We start from the raw sequence: 27,935 nt of genomic DNA on the forward strand, positions 1-27,935 counted from the left end.
TGTGTGCCAGCTTAAGTTTGTCCATAAACACACAGGAACTGAATCAAAAGGCCGTCAAAAGCATTACAGTTGGCAGTTCAGACGCCACCAAGGTTTCTTTCTGGCCTTGTGATGCTATAACCAAGCTAAAGCATCTAAACATACCAAAGTTAGAAACCTAAACATACCAAAGGTTATAAAATTTAGGTGCCAGTACATCTGCACAAATCTCATCTTATGATGTCCCCATACTTTAGCAATTTGGTAAACTATCTTAACGGTCTTGGACATTTAAAAAATTTAACTGCAGCTTTGCAAACGGGTATTTACAAACTACAACTGTGTAAAGTAAAATTGGTGAGCTTGAAATAACAATATGACACACAGAAGGAGGAAGAGGTCAGGACACATACAGTAGGATTTTTCCCAGGGAATTTAATAAGCAACAATCATAACCAGATTAAAACGTTTGTAAAATGTCCATCCTGTTTTTTTTTCTTAAAAATGGCTCCACAAAAGAAGCAAAGAGCAACAAACACAAAGGAAAAAAAAATGTTTTTTTGAGTAAGACCTACATACAATGAGCTTCAAATTATAACTATAAGGTGTTTAAAACCTTCTAGGATGTCAGTGGTGTGTGTCTGCGTGTGTGTGTACATGTGTGTGTTTTAAGAAAGGTCCATAATGTGTCCAGGAAAGCTTTAGAGTCAGAGGAGCGGTGTGCGTAGGGTTGGGAAGGTATGAGGAAGAGGCTGGCCCATTTCTCTAACGTCTTGATTTCACCTTCACCGGTTTCCTCTTTACCTGAAAGACAAAGAAGTTTGGGCTCAGGTGAAATGAGCAAAGAGACGATTGAGCAAACACTGTTCACAATGACTTAAAAGACCATCCCAACACAGAATGACAACCTAACCGTAACGTAATCTGGCTAGATTTTTCATGAAGTCTGAATGAAAAGAGATGCAAACTGTCATCTTAAGGTTATGCCTTTCAGTGATGAATTTTTCTCAAAAGTTGACACCTATTGCAGACGTGTGTAAAAACTAATATGAATGAGAAGCATAAAGAGCCATAAACAGGTCCATAACTACAACAACACTAAAAATAATACAGTAAATTTAATATACTGAAAGTGAATTAGAGTCAATAAAAACGTGCGTTGTGTGCAACGACTGATGCAAACCACTTAGTGGTGTTGCACTGCCGTTAAGTCACTGACATGAAATATTCCCACTTTTAGTTAGTTTAGTTATTAGTGCTCAGCCCTTGCAACTCATCATGACATCATCAGGGTTAATTAAGGGATAATTAGTGAGCTTTAGGGGTCATGGTAGAATGAAAAATGTTTCTTAACAGACAAACTCATCATAGTAGTGAGATGTAAGACCTAGACAGTCTGATATGGCCCTGTAGCAGGACACGCTGTGTTTAGAGATATCCTGGACTAAACCAACTTACTGCCAGCCCGCCTGCTTTGTCTCCACTGTTGGGCTTTCCCTGCCTGTCAGAGGGAATTCCCTTCCTTGTAGACTTGGTATCTCCCTGTGGGTATGTCTCTCTGTCCCTCAGGCCCCAGATAGCGTACTCTGGGCTTGACTCCAGCTCTATCTCAGTGTTGCCCTCACTGCCCAGGAGGGCAACTCTCCTTACAACCCTCCCTGCCTCCTCTCCAGACTCCCACTTTCTCACTTTTTCACTCTCTCTGCGCACAAATGGGCATCTGAACAGGAAAAAAGGTGACATCTGAAGGATTTCAGTGCAATCTCAGGATGAGGGTACATGTGCTGATGGCTGAAGAGACACACTTAATTTTTTCTTGTCAATTACCTTTTCCATTGGTTATTTGCCAAAGCTATGTTAAACTACACCACTAAAGCGACTATCTGCTGCACCTTTCCTCTTTCTTGGCCTCCTCTCTCACCTCTGCAAGTCAATCTGTCTCTTTGTCCCTTCATCGTTCTGCTGTTTTGACATCTTGCTGTTGACTGACTCTGCCGACGGGTTGGAGCTGGGGTCGGCTGCTCTCTTCCTGCCTCTGCCAGCTCCACCCCCCGTTGGTGCCGCTGCCCCCTCTTTTTCAGCCCCCGCAGGAGCAGCAGCAGCTGTCTTGGGTGGACGGCCACGTCGCTTGACGGGCGACGCTTCGGTCTCGGCGTCGGGTGTCGCATTCTGACTCGGCTCCTCCTGAGAGAGACAGTGGAGGAGAGTTCAGTCAAGGTAACTCTGCTCAGCGTTGTGTGGTTCCAAGTTGACGTCTGGTTCTCCTGTCTGAGCTTACCTTCTTGACCTCGTCATTCTTGATGACCGGGTTCTCGTTGTTTTCCTGCGCTCGGCTCTCTGATGACTCGGTGGCAGCGTTGCTGTTTTTACAAGACGCGTTTAAAAATCACTCAGTTGAAGAGAGCATTATTTTTGTGAGTGTGTTAGTGCGAGTGAGTGTGCCTGTACCTGTTCTTGTTGATGGTTGAGGAGCTCAGTGGGGAGGAGTTGGTGCTGGTGTTACTGGCTGTGTCTGAGGCTGTGGTGGTCTTGGTGAAGATCCTCCTCCCTGGTACTGTCAGAGGTTTGTTCACAGCTCCCAACACCGGAGCTGGTTTAGGCTGCGTAAAGAAAGGTGGTGGAGTTGTAGGGTGGAGTTATTACATTTGACAGTTTGTTGTGTGTAAAAATAATCAGTAGTTAGGCTTCAATATATCACTCAATTCTCTCTGCCCCGCCCTCCACCACTGTTTCAAATCAAACTACCCTCATTGTGATTTTAAGCATTATTAACCTATAATGTGGACCACTGAGTGGCGCTCCTATTTACTGTGTTCATGAGAGCATTAAGTGTTTTGCATTTACCTTCCCAGTAAGCAGCATCTGTCTCATCTCTGTCGTCAGATACTCTTTATCATTTTTGAAGTCCTGCTGGAAGAAATCACAACAGAAAACCTTGATTAGCATGAACTGCTACACCACAAATATTGACCATGAAGGTCAGGATTTTGGCTTCAATCTCACAACTGCATGCCCATATTCCAGCTACCACTGAGCAGAGGTGGAGGAAGTGCTCGGATCTTCAAATAAAAGTAGCAATACCACAGAGTGTAAATACTTTGTTTCAAGTAAAAGTCCTGCTCCAATTTAAATTTTTACTTAAGTACAAAAATACTAGCATCAAAATATATTTAATTTACCATTATTCTGAAAAGTGCTCATTTCAGAATAATGTATTATTATTGATTTCTAATTATTGATGCATTAATGTGTTAATCACTTTAATATTGAACTTGGTAACGGTGGCTTAACTACTTTGCTGGAAAGCTTATGAATTTCCCCTGAGGTATCAATCCAGTTTTATCTTAATCAATAATATTACATCATAATTTATTTGTTCATAACATTTTGTATTATTACACTAAATCTGCAAAGTAATTCATAACTAAAGCTAAAAAAATACATGTAGTGGAGTAAAAGGCACAATATTTGGATCTGAATTGTAGTGGAGCAGAAGTATAAAGTAGCAGAAAATGGAAATACTGAAGTAAAGGACAAGTAGTAAAATTGCACTGAAGTACAGTACTTGAGTAAATGTACTAAAATTTGTGTGTGTGTGTGTGTGTATTGCCTTGTCCTGTATGAGGAAGAACTTGGAGGGTAGGACAGGGTCTTTCGGAGAGTCCAGGTGACATGCAGTGCTCTTGTTGGCGATAACGAACAGAGCGACATCACAGACAATATACAGCTTCTGCAACCAAACAACATGAGATACACTGTTAGATAATGTCGGATAATCATCATCATCTCTATTGGGATTTCAGTTTCAGTTCAGGTTTTTTCAGGCACAATGAACATGCTGTATGTCCGAGTTGTAGTCATCAAAATGAAAAACCAAAATCAATCTATAACTTGCAAATCTGTTCCCCAACTGTACCCTTGAATTTGTAATGAATCATAATATTTAAGCTGTTAGCTTAACTCTTACTCCTAAAGCTCGATGTGTTCAGGATGAATGAAAAATGCTTTGTTTTGACTAATACTACAAAGGTAACATGCCAAGGTCTCCATTACATCAGCTATTTTTGAAATCTCACACATGCACTCTTAAAGGTCATTGAACAAAAAATTTCCTTTTGAACATTTTAGAAATGTGTGTGATTGTTCCTATTGCATTTTGTATGTGTTTGTGTGCGGCTGCCTGTGTCTTCTTGTGAGTCTCACTGCTTTTCTACTACTTTGTACCGCTGTTTGTTTTCAGCATTGATTAAGTATGTACTTGTGTGTATATATGTGTATATATGTGTGTGCGTGTGTGTGCGCGTGTACATACCTCATTGGCCTTTGCATCGTCGGGACACTGCGCATCCTTTGTCTGTTTGATGTTTTCTACCATCTTCCTAAGAAAGGCATGGCTGTTGTTCTCATTCTTGGTCATCAGCACTTCCAGCATGAACCACAGGCACCTGTGCACACAAGCAGGAGTACAATAAATACGCTGCATGTCACAACTTTAGCCATCAGCCTTGTATTTGTCAGTCAAGAGAATAAAACATGTTTCTAGAAAATAAGAAAAATAAGGCATTTTTAAAAGCATCCTCAGCTGTCAACACTCACTCTTTGATGTCTTTGAGCTGTTCATATTCATGTGGTTTTGTGAAGTCTGGGTCGTGGGCCAGCAGGTGGATCATGTAGGGAACGACGTACTCAGGAAGGAGGGAGACAAGTTTTTCTAAGGAAGAGAGAGAACAACTGATTTTAATGTTTACAGTGTCTACTGTGTTTAATCCATCTGTGCATCCACGTGTCAACTTGTGAACAGTGAAATCGAGAAAAGTGGAAACATAAATATAGCCAAAAATGTTCACATATAAAGTGCAGTAGAAAGAGACTTAGCAAATAATTCCCGATCAGACATGAACTGAGGCTTTGGCTCTACTGAAGAGACAAAAACTAGCAACAGATGAAAACACCAGATCTGTGCAGAGCAATAAGCAGATGCATGCAATAAACTTTAATTCTATATGTCCCGTTTTTTGCAGATTTTCTGGAAATTCCATCAAATTTGGATGGAAACTTTGCTTTCCTGATCTTTCATAGCTTGAACTGCTGTTCGACAAAGCTCACTTTAAAATCCTCACAGCTCCGTTTTGTAAAATGAGAACAGCAGCCATGTGTCATCATGAAAACATCCACCGATTGAACACTGACCCTGAGCGAGTGGGTTTTGTTTGATGTACTCTCTGCGGACGGAGATGTTTTTGAGGAGGCACTGTCGGGCGTGGGCGCGCCGCTCCTTCACCGGGTCCTTGGCACACAGGGCGAAGACGGCCAGGTACTCCAGGGGCAGCAGCAGTTTGACAAGAGCCAAGTGCAACTTCTGAGCAAAGATTTGACGAACCTGGTAGCACTCATCCTGTACACAGGAAGGAATTTTTTCTTTTATTCACAGAACACTTTGTGAATCAGTCTTCTGACATGATAAGAGTTGCTCTCGCTTGGTACACGCACAGTAAATTGCACATATCACAACAGGACTTTTTCACAGCAGACATTTCAGTCATCATAGTCGGAAAAGCAGGTGTTCCTAATAACATTTACAATAGCTCCATTCTGTCAGTGAGCCAGCATGCACAATACCAAGACCTTGAAGCAACTAAAGGAATTCAGCCATCATTAATTGTATTCTGTACACCTGCTTTTCTCCTACTGTGACATGTCAAACTGTCCTCTGTTAAAAAGGCCCATAAAAAGTGATGAAAAAGTGAGACTGACATTGATAACGAGGCCGCAGAGCTGAAACTGTTCAGGTGTGATGATGTCATGGTAACAGGGCTCCTGGGCCAACTTCATGATGGCTCCACCTGCGGCCAGCCTCAGACGAGACATGTCTGACTTACTGCGAGGAGAAAAAAACAGCAAACGGGGCAGAAAGACAGGAAGGAAGAAAAAATGTAACTCTGTGAATCTGAATTTGTAATAAATGATTCAATTTAAATGATTGATAAAACAGCATATTTTTTTCTAAAGAGCAGTTAACTGTTACTTCTTAAGTTAGCCATTTCTCTCATGCATGCCCCCACCATATCTTAGTTCTCAAACAACTCTATTATGACCCAGTACAGTGATCTTGAACTCCTGAATTACCTGATCTTCTTCTGCTCTGTGAGATCGCCCTCGCTGACCAGCATGGCTGACAGCAGCCGCAGGGTGGAGTTTGCAGACTTGGATTGGTTGTTCTTCATTCCTAGTAACCAACGCACTAGCAGCTTGATGGCCTGCACCTGTGAGAGCAGGAAGAGCATGAACAATTAGGCAAAGTGAGGTCCCTCCCTCTCTCTACAAAGTAGGTTTCAGTTAATATCTCCAAAAATAAAAAATAAAATCAAACAAGTTCCGAATCTTTGTCACCAACACACGATCATGGAGGTGCATGCATCAAGTAAAAATTAAGAATCGCATTGGAGTAGAAGTGCAATAAATGCCACAGATGTGTTTGCCTCTTACTTTAGCTAGGACCTCCGGTGAAACTTCCTCATCAGTGGTCCACAGCTTCCCATTCTTGTTCCCCACCGACTGGAGACCCAAAGGCACATCAGTCAAAATCTCATTCTTTTTTTTGCATATATGCTCTCTCTCTCACACACACACACACAACTACATTTTAACAATTCTCAGTTTATCCAAGACTGTTTTTTTGTTAAAAGTTGTAATGAATATACACAGGCGCACATGGTATTGTTGTAAAAACACAAAGTGTGCAAATATATGTATAAGTTTGATCTCCACGCACCCTGTCATTCATGAGCAGGTCCTTGACAATGAAGTTAGCCACAATGGACTTCATTGGTGAAGCAAACTGATCTGGGGCCAGCATGGAGATGTGACCCAAGGACACAAGGGGAGTGATGAGCTGCTCTGGGACGTCTGCGTTCAGACTACGTGACAGAGGCTGCAGATGATGCAGATACAGATGATTAATAGGGTGGAAAAACAGGAGACAAGACAATTATGTATAAAGCAAGTTAAAATAGATAAAAACACATTATTCTAAGATACAAGGGACATCCTGGAAAGTCAGTAAATTAGGGAATGATGTCACACCTCAAAAATCTGTGCCAGCTGCACTTCCTTGTTGTTAAAGATTGCATGGATACAGTGCACAGCCTGCTTGGCCTGGTGAGGTGTTCCTCGTTTGGCTTTCTGATGCAGGATGGGAATCAGAGTCCTGATGGACACATGAAGAACAGACATTAGGAAGACTCACACAAAGCAGATTATTCTTTTCATTTAATCCAGATGTGGGGCGTACGGCTAATGCGAAAGGTGTGGATCCCAGTCCTTAAGACAAGTCTTCATTGTGCAGTATTGTTCTCATCTTTGAAAGCACAATGTTCTTTGGCAACAAATAAGAATCAGACTACTCTCCAATAACAGTAATACTGTTTGAATTCATCATTTGCACTTATAAGGATAATATAATTTCACTCTTACGATCTTATCTGTTGTAGCTCCGTCTCGATCTTCTGCCCCGTGTTTCTGAATATCTGTATGGCTGCTTCGGCCACCTTTTCATCCTCCATCTTCAAACACTGAAGCAGGGACTCGTAGGTTTCTGCAGAGTGGAACGCTGTTGGGTGGGTGAATGAGAGGACCTACAAGGAGAGAAGCAGCAGAAATTATTTACTTTCTAACATTCATTTGGTTTATTGATCACATTACTAATGCCAAAATGCAGAATCTAGTATGCCATATGTTAACTTTTTGGACATTTGCATAGATTGCTCCATGCTATGTACCTTGAGTAGCTCCAGGCCAGCGCGGATGGCTGTATCGGGGGTAACGCCCTCCTCATCATCATCAGCTGTACCTTCAATGGACTTGTTGAGCAGCTTCACCAGTGCACTAAAAGAAAACATTATAAATTTTAACCATCCCTCTGGGTTTAAAATAATCCAAACATATGTGTGTTAGATGACAAACTGAAGCACTTTCAGAAATGCTAGGGCAAAATAATTTCACATACTAAAAAAAAAAAACAACAATTTGGTACACTGTGTTACTTAAGCAGTATAAGTCATTCAGCATGTGTTTCCTTTCTCATGGTGTTTTTCCATAAAGCAGAAAGGGTTAAACTTGTTCCTTGTCTAAGGCCTGCAGGTACACCTCATCACCACTAGGTGTCTCAGTGAATGAGAAAAGCCTGTTTATGGTATTACACAATGACACAGGGAGCTTCATGTACTCTCTGTGTTTCTGTCACTGAGTTAGTGAAACACAGACTGCTGGTCTGTCTTGTGACTGCCTCTTTGTTGATTGTACAAAAAGACGTTTAAATCTAATAGAACATGGTTTACAATCTAATATTATCCCATTCAATTTGAATCAAAATGTACTTGTCAGAATTGAGTTTTGAATGTGTGCTAATATTTGAGGTCTACAGTGAAACTGAACCTAACCACAATACTTGGGCTGTTGAACACATCAGGATTTTTTCTGACCTGATGGCCTCAGAGTCGATGTGGACGGGAGCGATGCGCTCCAGCAGGAATTTAACCATCTCCAGGAATGGGTTGGTGGGCTGCTTGGGGAATGTCAACTTCCGAGTGATCTCCCTCTGAACACAGTACAAACAGTTCACCATTAGTATCAACATTTATGGATTTCTGCTTATATATCTGCATACACATTTACAAGGTTTGTATTACTAAAGCTAGGTGACTTCTTAGCTGAAAATCTAGCTGCAGTTTTGTGCCTCGACCAACAAGTCAAGTTGCACATACAGCATGTTGTGAAGACTTTGAAGGGATTTCATTAAAAGGTTTTGAAAATGTTTTGGTGGAACAGAAGTTATCACTATATTGACATGTGTGAAGAAACATGCTCTCTTTGCTTAGAGACTACAGTGAGACAACAATCACCCAAAGCTCAATATCAGCACAACCAATGAGCTTGTGGTGGACTAGAATGTCAAATATGGATGTGGATGCTTCACACATCTTCAACCCAGCAGAACAGAAGATCTATACAAGCACCAGAGTTCCAAGGTGGACGCCGAAGTGCCACCAGTTCAGTATCTAACCAAATGTGGATTATGGTCACAATCTCCTATCTGAGTGTGTATCCTAAATGGATGAGTGCTCAGTATCCTCTCACCACACAGATCTCAGCCTGTTTGCAGGAGCAGGTCGGGCTGATGAGCATCTCTAGCTGGACTCTGAGCTTCTCGTCCTCACCGAGAACCTGGTTGAACTTCTTCATGAAGTCCTGGGCCTTCCCTGCGTCTGGCAGATTCTCTGTAAACGTAAAGCAGAGTTAAATCAGCCACATCAAGTGGAATGAGCTTTTACCGAAGAAATGAGTGAGTGTGTGGGTTGGAAAATAAAACATGTTTGTGTGGATTCTAACTTACTGGCAATACTCATCAGCTTCCCAAACATGGCTGTGTTATTGGCCTCGGACTAACAGAGGAAAGGGAGAGAAAACTGTCATACATATGTTGGGACATTTGCATCAGAAGACAGTGAGGAGATGGCAGTGTGTGTGCGTGCGTGTGTGCTAACTCACCACTGGAAGCTTGTGGAGGTCCAGCAACTCTTTGACGAGGCCTCTGAGCATGTTCTGACACTTCCACATCTCATTCAGGGCCCTGAAAACACGGGAAGATCAATATACTGTCTTTGTGAGATGTATTTGTTCACCTATTAATGTTGATTTTCATGATCTATGCAGGTGTGGTATGGTTGCAATGGATTTTCATAGTATGTGATTATATGTTATTACACAATAATAATAAATAACAATAGTAATAATTATGATCATTATTATTATCAGTAACAATGACCCTGAAACGAATGAAAACAAGTTTTTTTTGGTTGAAAAACGTAGTTGTATTTTCACCAAATAAAACATCCTATATTTTTCTAATCACACAATGGTAGGATTAATTTTAATAATGCTAATACAGCAGAATACCATTGATAAGCAAATGTATATGGTATGATAACCGTCAATTTTAAGACTACGGTATACCACTGTAACCCTGTAACCTCTAAGGAGGTGCGTTTATAAGCAAACATTCAGATGAGAATCCTGAATGTCTACAATCCACAATCCACAATGTGTGTTTTTGCTCAGAGGAGTCAATGTTGAAGGTTTACTGACTTGACAGCATTTGTGTCCAGGCAGGCATACAGGTAGTACAGACACTTCATCTTCTCCTCTGTATCAAGACTGTGAGGGACCATGTACTGAGCGAAGATCTTCTCTACTAATAACCTGCAGAAAGGAGGGGAGAGTTGATGTGAATTATGTGTATGTATAAAATATTACGCAGCGTTCTTTTCATTGTTAAACTGTCTTTAAATGTCTTTATTTGCTCACTTGTCGTCAATGCTGTTCTGATAGTAGATGTGCAGAAGTTTGTCTTTGATCCAGCTGATCTTCTGGGCAGACTCTTTGCCGGCCTCATGGTGCAGACAGTACTTCTTATAAAGCTGAGCCAGGCCCATCATGGCTTCCTTACGTACACGCCACTATACAGGGAGAAAGAAGAGGGAAGAAAAACAGATCAGGGAGGACAGATTTAGGTGAAGATGATTGAAGTCAATTTACATTTCTTGAAATATGAAGACAGCAACCTGGTGTTGAGGGAAACACCTTTACTGTTGGGCATAATCATGCCTGCACCACTCATACACAATGTGTGAGTGCATATTTGTCTCACCCTCTTGTCTAAGGTCCTTTCCCGTACAAAGCCCAATAGCTGGTCATTGACCAAGTTTAGGTCTTTCTTCCCAGCGTTGATGATGGTGACGATGACATCATGGCGGATGGCTTCCTCTGGGTCATGGGAACGCACCTTCAGATACTCTGATTGGATAATAAGGAAAAAGATGTGTAACCTACATTTCTGTTCAGAGGATAATGTGAAATAGAGGACTGAATCAGAGGGAAGACGACACAGTGTGAAGCAGAAAAACTAAAACACAAGTAGCAGCGCACCTGTCAGATCTCGGGCCAGGTCTGGGTGGTTCATGAGGCAGTGGCTGGCAAACTTTACACACTCTAGCCTGACTGGAACATGGATGTCATTAAACCTGGAGAGAAACATCAGTTACACATAATGAAATCAACTGAAATATGCAATTATGCTTTGAAAAATCAGATAAGCAGGCAGGTGAGCAAAATCACAGTGTCTAAATTAAACTACACCTTAAACCTGTGAAGACTACTGCTCATTTGCACACTCTCCACAACTGATCCTCCATTAACTAATTATAGAAGAATTAACAGAATTCAAAACTTTCCTTCACTGGGCTGCTTTCCCATTCAATTTTCAAGTCAGTGCCGCATAGAGCCCAACCGCAACCACGTGATAGAGAGTACAGATTTGATTCATGAGTTCATTTTTCGCTTTCAAATGAAAATTTGTATACTTACAGTAACTACCACCCACCTCTTAATCTAATTCAAAAAGAGGTCTCTTAAGTCAGCAAATCATCTTATTACCTTTACAACCATGATAACAATGAGGTCTTTTCACAAATACATTTCACATCTCTTTAGAAGTTTCTGTTGTAGGTTCTATAAAAAGTGTATTATATCACTTTCTTTTAATGAGTCTCTCCTGATTGGACTGGATCAGCTTAAAGGATCACTTTGTGGGTGTGTCTGCAAAGTGTTCATGTAACTCACCGTCCTAAGAAGCACTGCCACAGTGGTCTGTTCTGTGAGGCCAGCTCTGAGTCTTTGGCCCCGAACAACTTGGCTAGCAACCGTACAACAGCTAGACGCTCCTCGCCATCATTGCTCTGCACACACAAATAAACACAAGTTAAATTTAAATTTGGGCTTTTTTAGGCTATTCTTCAAACAAATGTTATTTCATAAATTTTATTTCAGTGAGACAAAATGTCAACTAGCCCATCTTGTGCTCTGGTTCAATACCTGCACAAACTGTAGGACATCTGCACACAGAGCTGGGATGCACAAAGTGTTACTGTCAGTGCTATAAGGACAATTATATGTTTAAGTAAGTTGGAATATTATTAATTCCCTTTCTCTGATCTCTCTTCAACAGAATCAAAAATTCAAAACATTCAAACCGATATATAATTATATTTGTTCCTTCAATGTGGCCGTCTGTACAGTGCAGTTTTAGAGTGGACCAAAAACATGCAGGTTGATTAGTTACCAATCAACCTACCCTGCATGCTTTAGGTGATAATGTAAGTGTGAACAGTTGTCTGTCTCTATGCTTCAGTCCTGTGACTGACTGGCAACTTGTCCATGAAGGCACAAGCCTGAGTTTCATTAACAATTGGCCAAACAGCAAATGTTGCTCTTAAAAATAAACAAGTTACAACTGACTTAGCATTAAATTACATCAGTGTCCTTGGTTGTCTGTGTAAACGTTGTTTCACCAAGACAATGCACATGAAGATGGGCACTATCTTGCACTACTGAGAGGTAAAACCAACTCAAAACAGTGTGCTGAAGCTTTAACATCTGGCAGTTTGTCCTTTAATCATCAAACCCATCATACAAATGATTCAACAATGACAAAATGCAAAAGTTACATCACTCCCATAAATCTAACACCATCTATAATATGCCAACGTTTTGAACGTGGCATCAAGAGGAACTAATCTGTGATCTGAAGTGAGACGTCTTGTTATCATTTTGGGCGGTGACTGTGTGCATATGTGTGAACCTTAAGCTTGAATTCCAGCTGTGGCATGACAGAAGTGAGCAGCATTGGGTCGATGGCAAACAGTTCCTGGATGAGATCAAAGACATGCTCCGATAGGTCGCTGACTGATGACTTGCCCATCACCAAAACCTGATTGAAGAACTGAGGAAGGAGATCAATACTTCAGTAAACATGATGTAGTGTTGACACAGACAGTCATTTATGTGGACAGAGGCTGACGATGAGAGTACGAAAAACAAAAACCGGCGGGGCAAACTCAAATGAACAAGTGAGGCTGCTACTCACGTTTGCAATGCACGTCTCTATGGTCTGGACGGTCCTCTTCAGCAGAGTCTTGGCAAGATCATATGCTTGCTTGTTCAGATTCTGTTCCAAAGAAAGTGAAACACTGATTGGTTGGTTCAACTGATAGTGAACAGCATGTTCAAAAGTTCACCGGGAGGTACAGAAGGAGCGTATGCTGTGGGATTTCATCCTTGTGAATCAAGTGCTTGCAAGATAGAGAAATCCCACATTCAGAGAATCTTCTGAACTTCTGATCACTTTCCTGGGAAAAATATTCTCCAACTTCAAAACTCTGGGTGAACTGGTGCTGGTAATTCCCATCTCCAATGTGGCAGCTGAGTGCAGGTCTATTTCTTATGTCATTTTCAATGGAGAAAATAACAAAACAAAACCTGTTTTTGCTACCAAAAAAAGCTATTCAGAGTAATAACAGTCCTCGTGTAATGACGACGGCTCAGAAAAGTTTTCCATTACTAGAACTAAAAGAGGAAAATACACTGACACCTTGAAAGTGCTGTTGAATTTCACAAAGTAATTAAAGAAATAATAAATAGTTAAACCACAATGTTTGTGCTGAAATTTTGTAATCTAATTTTAATTCAGAGTTTTGTGTAAAGTTAGATTTTTCTGTTTTTCATCTTTCATCTAATATTGAAAATTAATACCGTTTTATTTTGGAGGAGGACTAAATTAATGAAATGACAAACAAAAAACACAAATATGGCAACACAGTCACTTAATGATATCTGGAAATCTTTCTGAATGCTACAAAATGAACACAAATAAATCATATTACAATTACATAATACATATGAGTGAGTTTGTGTGCATCCTACCTTGTGTGCAGGAATGAGGTTGATGAGGATGGTATCCAGCAGCTCCTGTGTGACTCCATCTCCCTCAAGGATGATGGAACTCATCAGGTCCATCATGTGCATCTGCACCTTCTGGTTATGGCTGTTACTGTGGAGGAGGAAACACAGAAAGAGAGACAAGGACAGGTTAATCTCAAGTGCTGTCTGATGGAAAAAAAGGAATAACAAAAATGAAAGAAACCCTATAAATTATTAATAAAAAATAAAAGAAGGGTTTTCATTGTAACTAGCTCTACACCTGGGTGCTAGTGGTAAGTAAGCAAAAAATCCTTTAAAAAAAGTATAAAGCGCCTCTTTTGCACTGGACAAACCCCCCACTAATGTCTGTCTTTTGTCTTCAGTGGGAAAGGGTGCAATGACATTAATTCGCAGGTCACAGCAGCAGTTAAACAAGGGCCTTACTTGATGACAGAGAAGAGCGTTTTGAAAAGCTGTATGAAGATCTCGTTGCAGTCCTCCAGTTCAAAGCAAATGTTGTATGACTTCACCCAAGCCAGGTTCTAGAGAAAGACAAAGAAATCATCAGCTTGTACTTCTACACTACTATTACCACTACTGGACTTTAGCCACAATTAACAAAACATACGTTTAGCTCCTTGTGGTTTCTACCAAATAGGTGCCTTACCTCCAGCAGGTAGAAGTATCTGTTGAACTGAGGGCTCTTGGTGTCTTCCAGCCCCTTTAGCTGTCTGGTGATGAACAGGAAGATGTCCTGGACACGAGACAGGAAAACACTTGAGCATTACACACTATTACCTTGGAAATAGAATACAGTGGCTTATATGAACAAACCCTTTGAACTCAACAACCTGCCAGTGGGTTTGAAAGGTATGTTTAAGAATAAGAAATACAAAAAATAAAAGCAAACAATTACACCATTTATCATAGCCTGAAACTGAAAAAATATACATATCGCATATCATGTGTGACAAATGCTTCTGTCACGAAAAATGACCAAATTTAAGCTTAAAATGGTGATATTTCACCAAAATTACTTCAGTATGTCTCATTCAAAAATTTTGCAGGAAAGATTAAAAACTGAAAATGTTTTGACTAACCAGATCCTGTTAAAACATTACATTCTGCACTCCTCTGCAATGGGGAAGCCTCGAATAACTCAGCTGTGACCAACAGTCATGTGACAACAAGTCAGTGAACGTTGACTGAACAGCAGGCTGTGTTTACACAGAGCAGAGAGGAGGGGGCGAGAGAGACCGTTTGTAGAGGTTGTAAAAATGAAAATAGTTCAATGTGTATAAAATGTAGAACTATCAACTCCTCCCAAATATTGGTTAACACTAGTGGGCACTTGGAAAAATGTTAACTAAAGCTAATAAAATCTGCAGACAGTTCAACTGGTGGAATCAGAAAAACTGAGAAGCTTGGCCTGCTTCCGAATACTATTCTCTGAGGACAGTGCTTAGTCCCCTGATAGAGGATTTCATGCAGTTGTCCAGCGTCAGTTAGTAACCTTGAGTTTGTCGTGGGACGTGTAGGGGGCCTCTGGAGCATAGATCCTGAAGATGTCTGCCAGACAGCAAGCCACCAGTAGCCGTACGTCTTTATTGGGGTTCCTGAGGAAGAACTCTGAGGCAAGGTGTAGTGCCAGGGCGAGATACTGCTGCTTCTCCTCTTCAGAGTCTTGATCCATGTCCATGTAGGTTTTCACCACCATCTGTGAAACAGAGTAACAAGGGAGGAGGGTGAGATGGGAAACACCTAGGGCAGGCCAAAATTATGGATGAATAAACTTTTCTGAGCTTCAAAAACACTTTGAAATGACTCATAATAGACTACAAGGTCCAGTACAAAATTAAAAACTCTCAAAGAGCCATATCAGCAGATCTTTTCCAGCATATGCACCTGGGGAGCAACTTTCACTGGAAAGAACGGTGCACCATCTTGAACACTAAGCCATTCTATTGCTTAAACTTGATATACTGTGGTCTAGATAATTAAATATCCTAAATTGGAAAAAAAATGCTTGGGGCTATCAGGCATAGTTTTAAGTTTACCTAAATATGTCAAAACCACATCCCAGATGGGGGAATCTGTCCCTGGACCCCCAAAGTGAGTACTTTATCTTCTCTAACTGTATGAATTGCATCAGATCACTCAACCACATAACGGTAATAAAAATCTTCTGCACACGAGCAGCGTCATAAAAGCAATTGTGTTTTTATGTCTTTTCCTTATGAAAGAATGAAGACCAAATATGGCCGCTGCTGCATTGGTTTGGAAATCAATATTAAGATATTGATTAGTGAAGCTATACAAGTATTGATTCTTGAAATTAGTCTCTTTGAATTAAAGGTCCAATGTGTACCATTCAGTAACATCTAGTGCTGAGACTATGATGGCAGCTGAAAACAGTCAGTCTGTCTGTAGTTTTTGGTTTGCACATCAAAGAACAGGTCCATTTCCTACCACATAGCATTGTTTGAACTACCGGTAAAGTAAGTGGATGTGAATACAGATGTCCTCTAGAAAAGTGGAAAATAGCAAGTGTAACTGAGGGGCACAAAAGGGATTTTTGCCTTTGCTCTCTGTGTTGCTGCTTGTTTGCATGAGCTGAGCTCCCCATACAACAGTGTAACTTCAGAGCAAAGCCCACAGCGAGGGGAATGAAGAAGACTTTAGGATATATTTTACTGGAGTCAACAATGACAATCCTCAATATCCATAAGTGCCAAAATAAAAAGGGAGACAGCTTATCAAACACTCGCTGAATAAGCAGAACTGTGACGTCTTGGGCCACTCTGCCCACAGTACCTCGCTGCCCCCTCTTAATCCACACCTAGTTTGTTTTGCACAGCCATACTCTATGTTAAAGTGTTGAAAGTGAACTTGTGCTATCATCCAAAGCTGAGGAAACCGTTGGTTTCGAACAGGGAAAAACGGTTGGTTTCCAACAGTTTCCTCAGGCTTTGATATCTCTGTGATGATGAAGCACCAAGACAGTGTGCAAAATATGCTGCCTGTGCCAACCAAGACAGGAAAGGCAACAAATCTTTTCATCAAAACATGTCTGCAAAGTTAAATGTTTACATTTAGACATTGTTCAATATATAATTTTATCATAAACTCTATCTAAACCAAGCCATGTTTGCACAATTGTATTTTTGATTTTAATGAACTTTATTCTAAAGTTCAACTACTGAATGCTATGAAAAAATTCACTTTTTGCCATAGCACCCAGCCCTACCACTAGCTTCAAAGTGGCACCAGTCTGTATCTGGAGTAAGAAGCCTATAAATAATCTGAATAAATATTCAGAGGAGCAAAGCTACCCTGTAATTTAGGCCCCAAGTTCTATATGTACTCTAGGAATCTTATTGTTCTATATACTTAACTGAAATGAAAGCTTTATCAATAGATTTAAAGAAAGATTTGGAAAGATAAAGTGGGATACACTGAAATAGAAAGAGGAATTAACCAAACAGGTCTGTAATCCTAACCCTAACCAAAGCTACCTTGTTGTTGTTGTTGTTACTCCACTGTGTGACTTACTGACTTCAATAACAACAATGTGGTATATTATAACACTGAACATATCTATGGGGATGATGCAAGATAAAGTGAATTAGAATTAGTGAATTTCTCAATTGCGAGATCAATAAAGTCTAAAAAAACACATCCCCTTGCTAGAGGTGGAAAGTGTGCTATGACTTTTAGAGAGTTAAATGATCAAAATAAAAAGGTCTTTAAGAATGTCCTAAATTAATTTCTTTCTGTTGAAAATGACAATTTACCAGTGCTTATAGGGGTTGAGCCTTTTATTTGAATAAAATCATATCAAATTTAAGGTCCAACGTTAAATCTATTATCTATATAGACTTTATTAAAGATTTTTTTTCTACGTTAAACATGAACTCTACTGTCTCAAGAGGTTGTATGCCAACCAGTCTCATCAAACATCTGAGATTTTATGGATAAGCACTAGGACACCACACTTTACCACTTCCTCTACGAGACTGATGAGTGAGTGTGTGTTTAAGAGAGAGGTGAAGCAGAGCAGTGGCGCTCACTGAACAGCCAGGCAGCCAGCGGGGGTGGGGGATGGGCCAACAGCTCCAGCAGACTGCAGAGCACCACACTCACTCCTACACACATACATACGCACCCCAACCCTCCACCGTTCTTAGCTGAAACAGTCACAACCCAGCCGGTGAAGGCTCTCAAAACAGAGACGAGTGTGTGGGCCTGTTGAGCTGTGGAGTACGTGTGCATCTCTGCACCCTTGATTTATTACAGTTTACTTTGGACAGAAATTTAACTTGATCTGAAAACATAAAGGACATTTTTGTTTTCAAATGGCTGCTGATGCAAAGTCTGAAACTCCACTACAGTTGTGCTACTTCTGCTAAATGTTTAATTGAAATCAAGCAACAGTATAATCCTGTGATTCCTTCAAGCAGCTCTGATAACATCTAGTAAACGGTAAACTGACAACCAATTCCCTCCCCGGGGAGGAGTAAATACAAAAAAAATGTTTCAGGTCCACTTGAATCCTGGCATGTGAATTCGTAAATCTGTCTATCTAGAGAGGACCGATCTGATATCAGTGTTTAATTAATATGCTGTATGCCTCACTGCATGGAAGGGACTGGGGTCATTCTTTCATATGGATGGCAACATCAGGCTGGACCTAAACATTGTTTTCATAATTTTTTAAAAGAAAATGTAACAAATAAATACAGAGTATAAATTTACTGAATTGCTATTTATTATTAAAATAATAATCATGCACCAGCTACTTGGTAAAAAAGTCTTCAGAATAAACAGGAATTACAATACAAGGGCGAACCTTGCAGCAACAAATGGATCGGAAATAAAAATTCCAGTATGAAACAAAGCACCTGCATCAAATAAGAACAAAATGCTAACAGGCCAGGGAGCCTTGGAGTTGTGTGATGGTATCCTCTGACCACTATGGGGCACTGAAGGAAAGTGGTTTGTGACATCTTAATTCCTGTTTGAATATTACAGTGACGTTAATTAAGTTTAAAAAAAAAGGTTACAATCCCCCAAGATAAACAGCGGACCTCCAGTACACTTGGCCAATACAGCAACAGCATTCTTGGCTACCAGCCAGGGACATGGAGACACGGTCAGCATCTCCAACAGATGGGGGCGTACCTTGAGCTGCATTATTAGCGATTGGCCACATTTCCCACAATGCATGCCTAGTGCTGGACCTAGTAGTTTAAATTTGCTGGTCTATAAACCGGCCTCACTTTTACTGATCCAGATATTTTGGTCAGTATCCGACCATTATCAGTATCAAACTGCTATTTTTTACGCCTCTTCTTTCATGCCATTCAAACGGGTTAGCCAAGGTATTAAACCGTTTGGCTGTGTTCAAACAGAAATTAGCATTGCCTGAATAACTAGAATTTCTCCCTCTCGGTTGTATGCCTTGCCAACAAGTCAAGTTGCAGTTTACATTCATGTCTGTCAAGACTCAAATAATACATGTACTGTATGTATGTAGTGAAGGAATTTAACAAAAGATATTAAAGCTAGGATCAGGTTCAGCCCAAATTAAATGACTGGATGGCCTGCCTGCCTGTCTACCTATGTACCTGCCTACCCATATGCACTCTGCCTGTGCACTCACTGTGCATCAGCAGTCTTCCACAAGGCTAGGTAGATATATTGCTAAAGCTACAGTGAGCTAGTCGCACAAGAGAGGAAGAGAAAGTGCAGCCAAAATTTCCCAATACTAACATGCTAGCTTGACAGCTGTGAGTACTACTAATAACCATACCTGTTGCTTACATTCCTTATAATAATGTTAGGTGTTTTCTTGAATGAGACATGAGATCGTTGGACACGGTTAGTGATGACAATGATGCACTGCACTTCAGTGCACGCTCCCTGAGCCAAGTGAACATGTGATCCGCTGTACAGCAACAGAGTAGAGTTCAGTAGCTAACCCAGGAGCACAAAGCACACTCCCGCATTAGTGAGCAGTAACTGCCAGGACAGGTAGCCCATTTGGACAGAAACAGTGAAAGGTAATCTTGTGATGGCTACTTCGCCTCTGTTTATATGACTGTTGCAGTTAACAGAGTTGCTTATTTATGTATATTTTAAAAGAACTGGTCTTCTCATCACTACTCCTTCTCCGTTCATGTGTTTTGGGGAAATGGCTTTGGAAGGAAGTCTGAAGGGAGGGGATGTGGATTTTTTTGATTAAATATTTTCAAAATCTATCTTACTCTTGCTGGTTTCGTCAATGTTACCAACTCTAGCTATAAGAGTAGTTTTTGATTAAATGGAAGTTATTGCTACACTATGATTCCAGTTAATAATTGCTAGTGAGAAACATGTTGTCTACACCATTTTTACAGAGCAGTACAGAAGAATGATACAGCTTCATCACATGGTGCAACTACAAACACCTGAAGCTCAATATCAGCAAAACCAATGAGCTTGTGGTGGACTACTGCTGTATGTCTATTAGTGTGTAAGTTCATTCAGAGAAACCAAAAACCAAAGTAAAATTCCTTGTATGTGTTCACATGCTTGGCCAATACAGATGACTCTGGCAGAACACAAAGTTGTAGTCATAACAGGAGACAATGCTTAGATTCAACCCAACAGCACAGAAAATCTATACCATCACCACAGTTTCAAGGTCAGCACCCAAAACTAGTGTCACCAATTTTACTAGAGCAACTAGCTCACTACAAACGCACTCCTCTCTCACTATGCGCCTCTCATGACTTCGGTGTCACAAAGTCAAGAATCCTGGTCGGAGCCGCTGCAAATCAACTGGGTACTGTATTATATCTCCTTAAACTGGCCTCCATCTGTTTTGGAGGCTGCGTTCCCAAAGGTTACAAAATACATCTATCAGCACCTCTTAAGTTCACTAAGTAACATAAATCCAATCATGTTTCTCCAAAAACCAGAGGGAGAAAATTACCAATCAAGGTTTTAAAGGGAATTTCAAGGGGTGCTTTTTCTTGGCTGGGTGTAATCACTTCTTGGCATCTCCTCTGGTTGTCTCATCTGACTCTCAGCATGAGATAAGGTACTATCCCTTTAGCTAAAGGAACTTTTTTCAATCAATGTGCTTTCAAACAGTCATTTCTACAATATGCAGTCAGTCAGCAGGTGTGTCCTGATTCCTCATAGTTTGTCCTGTTTCTGTACACAGTGCTTTTCTTTGATCGTGTAAAGAGTACATGGCCAGTGTGTGCTGGTGAAAATATGTTGCCACTGGTTTGGCCCAGTTAGCTATTACCTTTTCCCAAACTTTTTTCCTTTTGACCAAACATAAATTATTGTTACAAACCACTTGAAGTCAGAAGTAAAATGGCAACATAAAACTGGCAATTATGCTAAATGGTCTTGAAAAGGGTCACTGTCTGTGGCTTTTGAAATGAAACAGACTGTGGAGCAAGTTTTCTTCATCCAACTAGAGCTGGTTGAAGTTTTGCAAAGTGCTGCAGTGTGTGTTGGTTAGCCAACTTGTTTGCTAATATGGAGTTCAGTGCTCCGCTTCACTGAGGTCGCTGGGTGACAGGGTACAGAGTATTCACAAAATATTTCACATTTGTCTTGCAAAACTATTTATGAAGTCATGAAGTTAGGCTTTGCATGTTTTTGGAGATGTACTACAAGATATCTCTAGTATGTATGCTGTCTGGGTGTTGCACTGCACCCTCATGGGAGGGGTCCTTCTTTTCATGTCACCAACTTAATGCTAGTGATGAAGTACAAAAATGCATATTTGACATCTGTGAATACACGATGTTCAGAAAAATAGAGGATAATGACTGTGATTCTTAAACCAATAGATTTTTTCTCTTATTTAACTACCATGAAGAGTAGATGGGCCCACTTACTCGTCTCTACTACCTACTATCTAATCAACCATTAACAATCAGAAAGTTGGCAGTTTTTGACTTTGACTGATGTTTCTGGAAAAGTCTGCACAACGGCCATGAAGGTGCATAATATAAAATGAAAACTTTTTCCTGAAATGGAAAGCAATTCCACCATGTTCAATTCAAAACAACAGTGAATTTCTACTTTCTGTAATGAAATGTGCACTCTACAAAATGTTATCCCAAAAACCACTGATTTGAATTCAGTGACTGATTCATCACAAGATGAAATATCTGTTTTAAATGTATTCAGCCTTCACTGCCCAGCTAACACATGCTCAGCTTGAATAGCTACTCCTACACATTCAGCATTATGCAGCACATGAAACATAACTATGTGAAAGAGGATAAAAGGGGAGTAAATGGAGTGGTGAGTCTGATGAAAGCCAAGAAGAAAATCAAACCAAAGTTTGTTTAAAACAACAACAACAACAACCCCACACAAGCCAACAGTTCCATATTAAAACTCCTACTAAAAAGCCAGCGCAGGCAATACAAAGGCAAGGCTGACACAATGCAAGCCAGGTTGAGATGCTTAATGTAAAGACTCTTCAAAGCAGTGTAAATGTGTACTGATGACCAGTGACAGTTGCTGCATTCTTCTTCTGATGAGTTTTATGGCGGTTGGCACCCTTAAGTGTTGCATTACTGCCAAATAATGCAACACTAATACCAAAAACTCACAGTTCAATAGTCCCTGGACATTATTGATATTTAGTGTGTAAAAAAAAAAGAAAATGACTTTAAAAAATTCCTTCATCAATAAAAATAATTGCTTTTCAGCATTTTTTATTCATATAAAATTTTTAACTTAAAGTGCTTCTGATTTCCTTCTTTTATAAAATAAAATAAAAGTAGCCATCCATGACTTAAGCACGTGAAATGAATGATTGAGCCATGGACGATTTTAAAATAAAAACAATTCAGCCGTAATAAAATAATTAAAAGAGCTGTTCTGTTTAACAGTCTGTAACTCGACCAAGCAGACGGCCGGCATGGTCATCTTTAAACCTGCTTGTGTTTTGTATGCAAAACACTTTATGTGCGGGGGGAGTCTGGCCTCTCTCACTGCTTCATCAATATTTTGTGCATTGTGTGCAATGACAGCAATACCATGATGACTGTTGTTGTTCTTCATGTTGAGCTCCCACTCTAAAACAGCAGACATCAAAACGTCAGCTATGTTGAGTCCAGTGTGTGATTGGAAAAAAGGCTGTGTCTGTCAGGCCAAACTTTTCATTTCCCATTCACTGGTCGAAACATGAGCTCTGACTGTAATACAGCTCTGAGTAGCTCCTGAAGTCCACCCAACTGTGGTTATTGAGATGTACTCTGTTTCTTTGAGGCTCTGTGTCACTTTAGCTTTTGTCTATTGGTACAGAGCTGCTATCACTGTGCCACTAAAGTGTGGCCTTGATGGGATTGTATACTTTGGCTCTAGCGTATTTACTAACCTCAGAAATCCATCGTCTTCCACCACAGAAAAGAGCCTTAAGTCTTTGGCTATATATTCACCATGCAGCTTGTTATTTCTTCAACTCTTGGACTGTTATAGGCACGCAGGGATCCAACTGCTTCTTTCAGGCTCCTTTGGCCTGGCTAAGGCTTTTTCTCTCAGTATGTTATTGTGATTAGAGTTTTTTGGGTGGCGATGTGCCAAATGGCTTCTTACATCTGATGCATTTCCCGTAGCGTAGTTGATAGCTGTCCAGCAGTATTTGCAAGTTGATTTGCATTTGTCAGTTTCCTTTTCACCATTTCAGTTCTAGAAATGGGAAAACCGAAATGCCGCCACACATCAGCTCTCAAAGTCGATGGAGCATCTTCAATTGTTTTTTTTTGTTATTGGCATGTTCATCTGTCATTTTCTCGTTGGGTTTATTTTTAGCAGTGCTTGGCTTGCAAAATAACAAAATAAGATAGTAAATCACCATGTAACGTCACATAATGTCACAGTCCCACAACAGCATCAAGACACATTTCTATTGTGATATCGCGAGATTCTACGTATCGTTACATCCCTACTGCCACCTGCTGGATTATAACAGCGTCACAGTGCAAACTATTTTTCTTGTCCACTCGAAGAAATTTGCGACATTATCCTTTCTGTAAAACAGACCCAATTCATTTGCTGCTTGGTACACGTTGATGTGTTTTGAAACCAGTGGATACTACGCTAGAGGAGGGCAATATAGCCAAAATTTTCTATAATAGTAACCGTATATATCATGGTATAACTGCTATGTAAATTCCGTTAAGAAATGGTTTAAAATAATAATGCTGAAAACTCCATATAAACAAAAACAACCGCTTCTGTTGCTGAGACAACAATTGAGTCAAAAAATGACACAAAACAGTAAAACTAAGTTTCCTCGAAGATGTAAACTTTAAGGTTCCAAATGAGAACAGAGATGCAATAGAGGTGCATTGTCGCCACCAACTGTTGCTTTCATGTCACGTGAGAACGTGGTAAGCAGTCCTGCTGTCCAAATCATGTGACCTTGCGAGGCAGCTGGAGTGCTACATTGTGCTGCCTGCCCTGGATATACAGCAGGGACACTAAAAGCTGTTATGACACTAAAGCTTATATGAACTCTGGACAATGTCAACAGAATCAGGTCTGAACATTGTTCAGAGTTGCCCTTTCACACATGTAGCACATTTGTCAATGTCAGGTGTGTTTTCATTGGCTGGAAATACTTGGTTTAGGCGAGGGGTGGTGTCTGGGTAGCGTATGCAAGAGGAGGATGATGACTCATCTGAAATGATGACTGATTTTGCATTGACATCAATACTATGCGTATTTGGACGCGTCTATAATGTCACCGAAAGGGTGGAAAGCAATATACAGGCAAGCAGAAAACAGTACGAAGCAGCTATACTCAGTGCAATGTCATCAACACGCCCACTCACTCGCTGTGTAGCAGGGTAGCAGTGCATACACTGTGAATGACACTGTGTAAATACAGCTTAAGGGATAGATCCTATGGTGGAAACGTTATTGCCAAAGCTCTACCAGTAGACACATTTGTACCGTTGCATGGTACATACCACTCTACCCTTTGTTATACATTTCTGATTTTTGTCATGCATGCATACCAGTTATGTGCACGCCTAGCTATAAGGACTCCCTCAGAAAACCTCAGTACACATGTGACATTGCAGGGTTTCCTGACATTCCGATCTACCATAGGCATAAAACCAAATTATAGGATGACTTATGATAGTGGCTGAACATAGATGAAAATGACTGACAAATAGAGAAATTGACTGAACAAAATAAGCTCTCTACGGGCTAATTGCCCTGCTGGAAGCACAACACAAATCTTAAATCTCTTCCACCAAACGAGTGGCTAGATTACAGTACATGCAATTCGTGTCAGCCCTCCCAACTCTCAGGAGTATACAGGAGATGTTAAATGGATCCATAAACATCTGTCTTGCATGGTCAACAACATACCATTCAGCATATTTGTCCAGCTTGCCAAGGGTTATGTACTTTATGGTCACAATGTTACTCTATAAATAGTTCTAGGATGTCAAGAAACCATTTCAGTATTAGTGCAGTAACAATCTTAATCTAATGTGATTAAGAAGAGTCACAGGATCCCTGTAAACACAGATGGCAACTTTGAAACTACTGTGGGTTTGAAGTGTGGGGGAAGGGGAGGGGTGGATATCAGGGAGCAGTGTGGAAAGGTTTAACACTCCTGTTTTAAACAGCTATGATCAATATTTTCATAATAAATGTGAAATCATTGTGACAATGTGAAAGGGGTCACTCTTCGTGCCGAACCTACGGAAAATTATCACCTGAATTTGCAGCTCTCCCTCAGCTTTACTGAGCTGTATGTAGAGTTTCAACTTGTTAAGCTGTCCGGCCAGCAACTTCACTTTCACAGCACTTTTTTAGCAGCAGTGAGCAGCTGTTTAAGTGAAAAAGCTCTAAAAAGCCACTGTAGTTGACAGAGACCAAAATCAGAGATGAAAGAGAGTGAATATTGGACTTACATTGACCAGGTAGCCAAAAACATAGCTCACACTCTGAATGATAATGTTACTCCATAACTGCTGAATGTGTAAATAACTAACTGCTTGATAAAAAGGTCTTAAACGGGGCTGATATGTCAATATTGTTCATAACTTGTTTCCGCTGCCCACATATACATATATTATATATATATTTTAGTATGACAGGTTTCTTTTAAAAGGAAGGACTAAATGCAAACATGAGTCACTGTTTTGTTCCCTTGGAGTAAAAAATAGCCTGAATGTGCAATGTCTGTTTTTTTGTTGTTTTTTTTGTGTTCACATTAGGCATTTTTCTGACTTCAAGGAGATTTGATAAAATGCTGATGTGCTGAGATTTCAATACTTCTGAAAAATGGCATCTCCTGTATAGAGTCACACTTAAGATAATTATCTTGTAGTGACGCTCTGCTTATGTGTGTTGTTTAGACAGAGAGCTCCCATTAAAAAGACAGATGATGGGGGAAAACATCCCTCCATAAGAGAGGAAGTGCCTCTTATGACTTAATACACAGTGGTTCACAAAGTTGGGAGAGTTTGGCTTTGTGCCAGGGGCTGGACGCTATTAACTGGGGTTTAAGCTTACAGAAAACACCTTTACAGCAAGAAACTCAATCTACATACCTTCAACCGTTTGACCACCTCATCGTTGCTGATTTTGTCAGTAATCTCCTTCACTCCGGGAGGGTAGATGATCTTTCCGTCCCCCGCCGGTTTCTGCTGTTGCGGGAACTCCATGCTTGTTGATGTATGGTCCACACGGTCTTCTACTGGCCTCTATGGGTCAGAAAACAAAAGTTCAACACAACCATGCTACCATACTTGCCAAAACCTCGTTTTAAGCATCATTCTCATTTGCCAATCATCAATTTCACCTCCTAAATTGATAACGCCGCACGCGTATATTTAACGATATTCTAATCCAGAAAACTTTTCGGACAGAAAGCCAACATTCTACCAGCATTGTGCATATTATTAGCTTGCATGCTAAAACACCCCAGCTAAACATCAGCTCCATATTTTCCGTAAATTTCTCATCAAACATCGTATAGCTACAGAAACAAGTTCAACTATTATTTCGGTAACATTACAGGTATTTGAACCGCTAAGTTGATAGAAAACCACTTTAAAAACAACACGAGAGCAGCCGGTGTATGTCTACTGTCATACAGGTTATCAAATTAGCTAGCTAGCTAGTTGCAGTGCAAACATCATTGGCTAGCGGCTAGCTAGCATTTTGCGGGAAGGAAGTAATGTTAGCAGCGAGCGGCTAATACACGCTAGTCGCGCTAGCTAACTGGTTAGCCTACTTTTGCTAGCCTAGGCCGCAAACTATTCAGGTACCCATCACATCTCCAGCTACAGACAATCACAGAGGAAGTGAAGTATTCTATCATCTCTGCCTAAAATAGCCATGCTCGTGGTCAGTTCCTGTGGTTTACAACAAATGCAACTACTTTGTGAAGTTTAAAAACGAAGCTAATTTACTTGTTACTGTCTTTTTTCAACTTCAACGCATCGCTCCGTACTGCCGCTAGTTTACAGGCGAAGAAGGGCTGCTACCGTCGCCCTGAGCCCTCCTCTCTCACCACCAACTTGCCCCCACGGAGGATTTAGAACACCCTAACAAATGCAAAATGGATCTATTTTCAAATATACAACTACGACTAAAACTGCAGGATGTTTGCCAAGCGTTTCCTCGTTAGTATTTACCTCTCAAGTGGGCCGTTTTAATTCATTAGTCTGACACAGGTTTGGTTTAGTTTTCGGCACAAAGCTCTCTGTCCGTTCAGTCAGTGCTGTCTGTGTGAAGGCTGGGTGCAGAGCGCCCCCCTCGGTTTCGCAGGGGAACAGCAGCACCTAATACATGGCGGGAGTCCGAAACAACCAGCTCGCACACACACTCAAATCACTCTGTCCTTCACTTCACTGTGGTTTTTATCGATATAATATCGGCTGTAGTTGTCTTTCTTCTTGTTTATTAAATGCAATCACTATGTTTGTCTATAAATGCACCTATGCATAACAACATTTTTTGTTTTTGCGGCACATACGTGGAGACTAATATTAATCATTATCATCATAACTGTAATAGTTTTTGCAATATTTTAGAATGCTAAGGTAGTGGCCTTTCAACACTTATTTCTGCAACCAGCATGATTACTGATATTG

The 27,935-nt window shown here is 40.5% G+C and overlaps 1 protein-coding gene across 4 annotated transcripts; it reads right to left on the minus strand.

The window, feature by feature from the left end:
* Positions 1 to 394: 394 nt before the first annotated feature.
* pds5a (PDS5 cohesin associated factor A) lies at positions 395 to 27,576 on the minus strand. Of its 4 annotated transcripts, none has more exons than XM_041933716.1 (33): positions 27,477 to 27,576; positions 26,388 to 26,540; positions 15,305 to 15,508; positions 14,459 to 14,545; positions 14,236 to 14,333; positions 13,795 to 13,921; positions 12,959 to 13,039; positions 12,674 to 12,814; positions 11,656 to 11,771; positions 10,963 to 11,057; positions 10,685 to 10,830; positions 10,342 to 10,493; positions 10,123 to 10,236; positions 9,526 to 9,607; positions 9,371 to 9,419; positions 9,115 to 9,254; positions 8,460 to 8,575; positions 7,758 to 7,863; positions 7,453 to 7,613; positions 7,063 to 7,186; positions 6,752 to 6,910; positions 6,466 to 6,534; positions 6,106 to 6,242; positions 5,734 to 5,857; positions 5,170 to 5,374; positions 4,576 to 4,690; positions 4,292 to 4,424; positions 3,590 to 3,709; positions 2,824 to 2,886; positions 2,428 to 2,579; positions 2,258 to 2,339; positions 1,901 to 2,163; positions 395 to 783 (listed from the first exon to the last, which is right to left on the minus strand). In XM_041933716.1, the coding sequence occupies exons 2-33, from the start codon at positions 26,499 to 26,501 to the stop codon at positions 780 to 782; spliced, it is 3,879 nt and encodes a 1,292-aa protein (XP_041789650.1). In that variant the 5' UTR covers positions 26,502 to 26,540; positions 27,477 to 27,576; the 3' UTR covers positions 395 to 779. The 4 variants fall into 4 exon arrangements, with proteins under 4 accessions (XP_041789650.1, XP_041789648.1, XP_041789649.1 ...); XM_041933714.1 differs by having other exon boundaries at positions 2,824 to 2,889; XM_041933715.1 differs by lacking the exon at positions 27,477 to 27,576 and adding an exon at positions 27,252 to 27,303 and having other exon boundaries at positions 2,824 to 2,889.
* Positions 27,577 to 27,935: the final 359 nt, after the last annotated feature.

Source organism: Chelmon rostratus, chromosome 3 (assembly GCF_017976325.1).
Source record: "Chelmon rostratus isolate fCheRos1 chromosome 3, fCheRos1.pri, whole genome shotgun sequence".
Taxonomy (NCBI): Eukaryota; Metazoa; Chordata; class Actinopteri; order Chaetodontiformes; family Chaetodontidae; genus Chelmon; species Chelmon rostratus.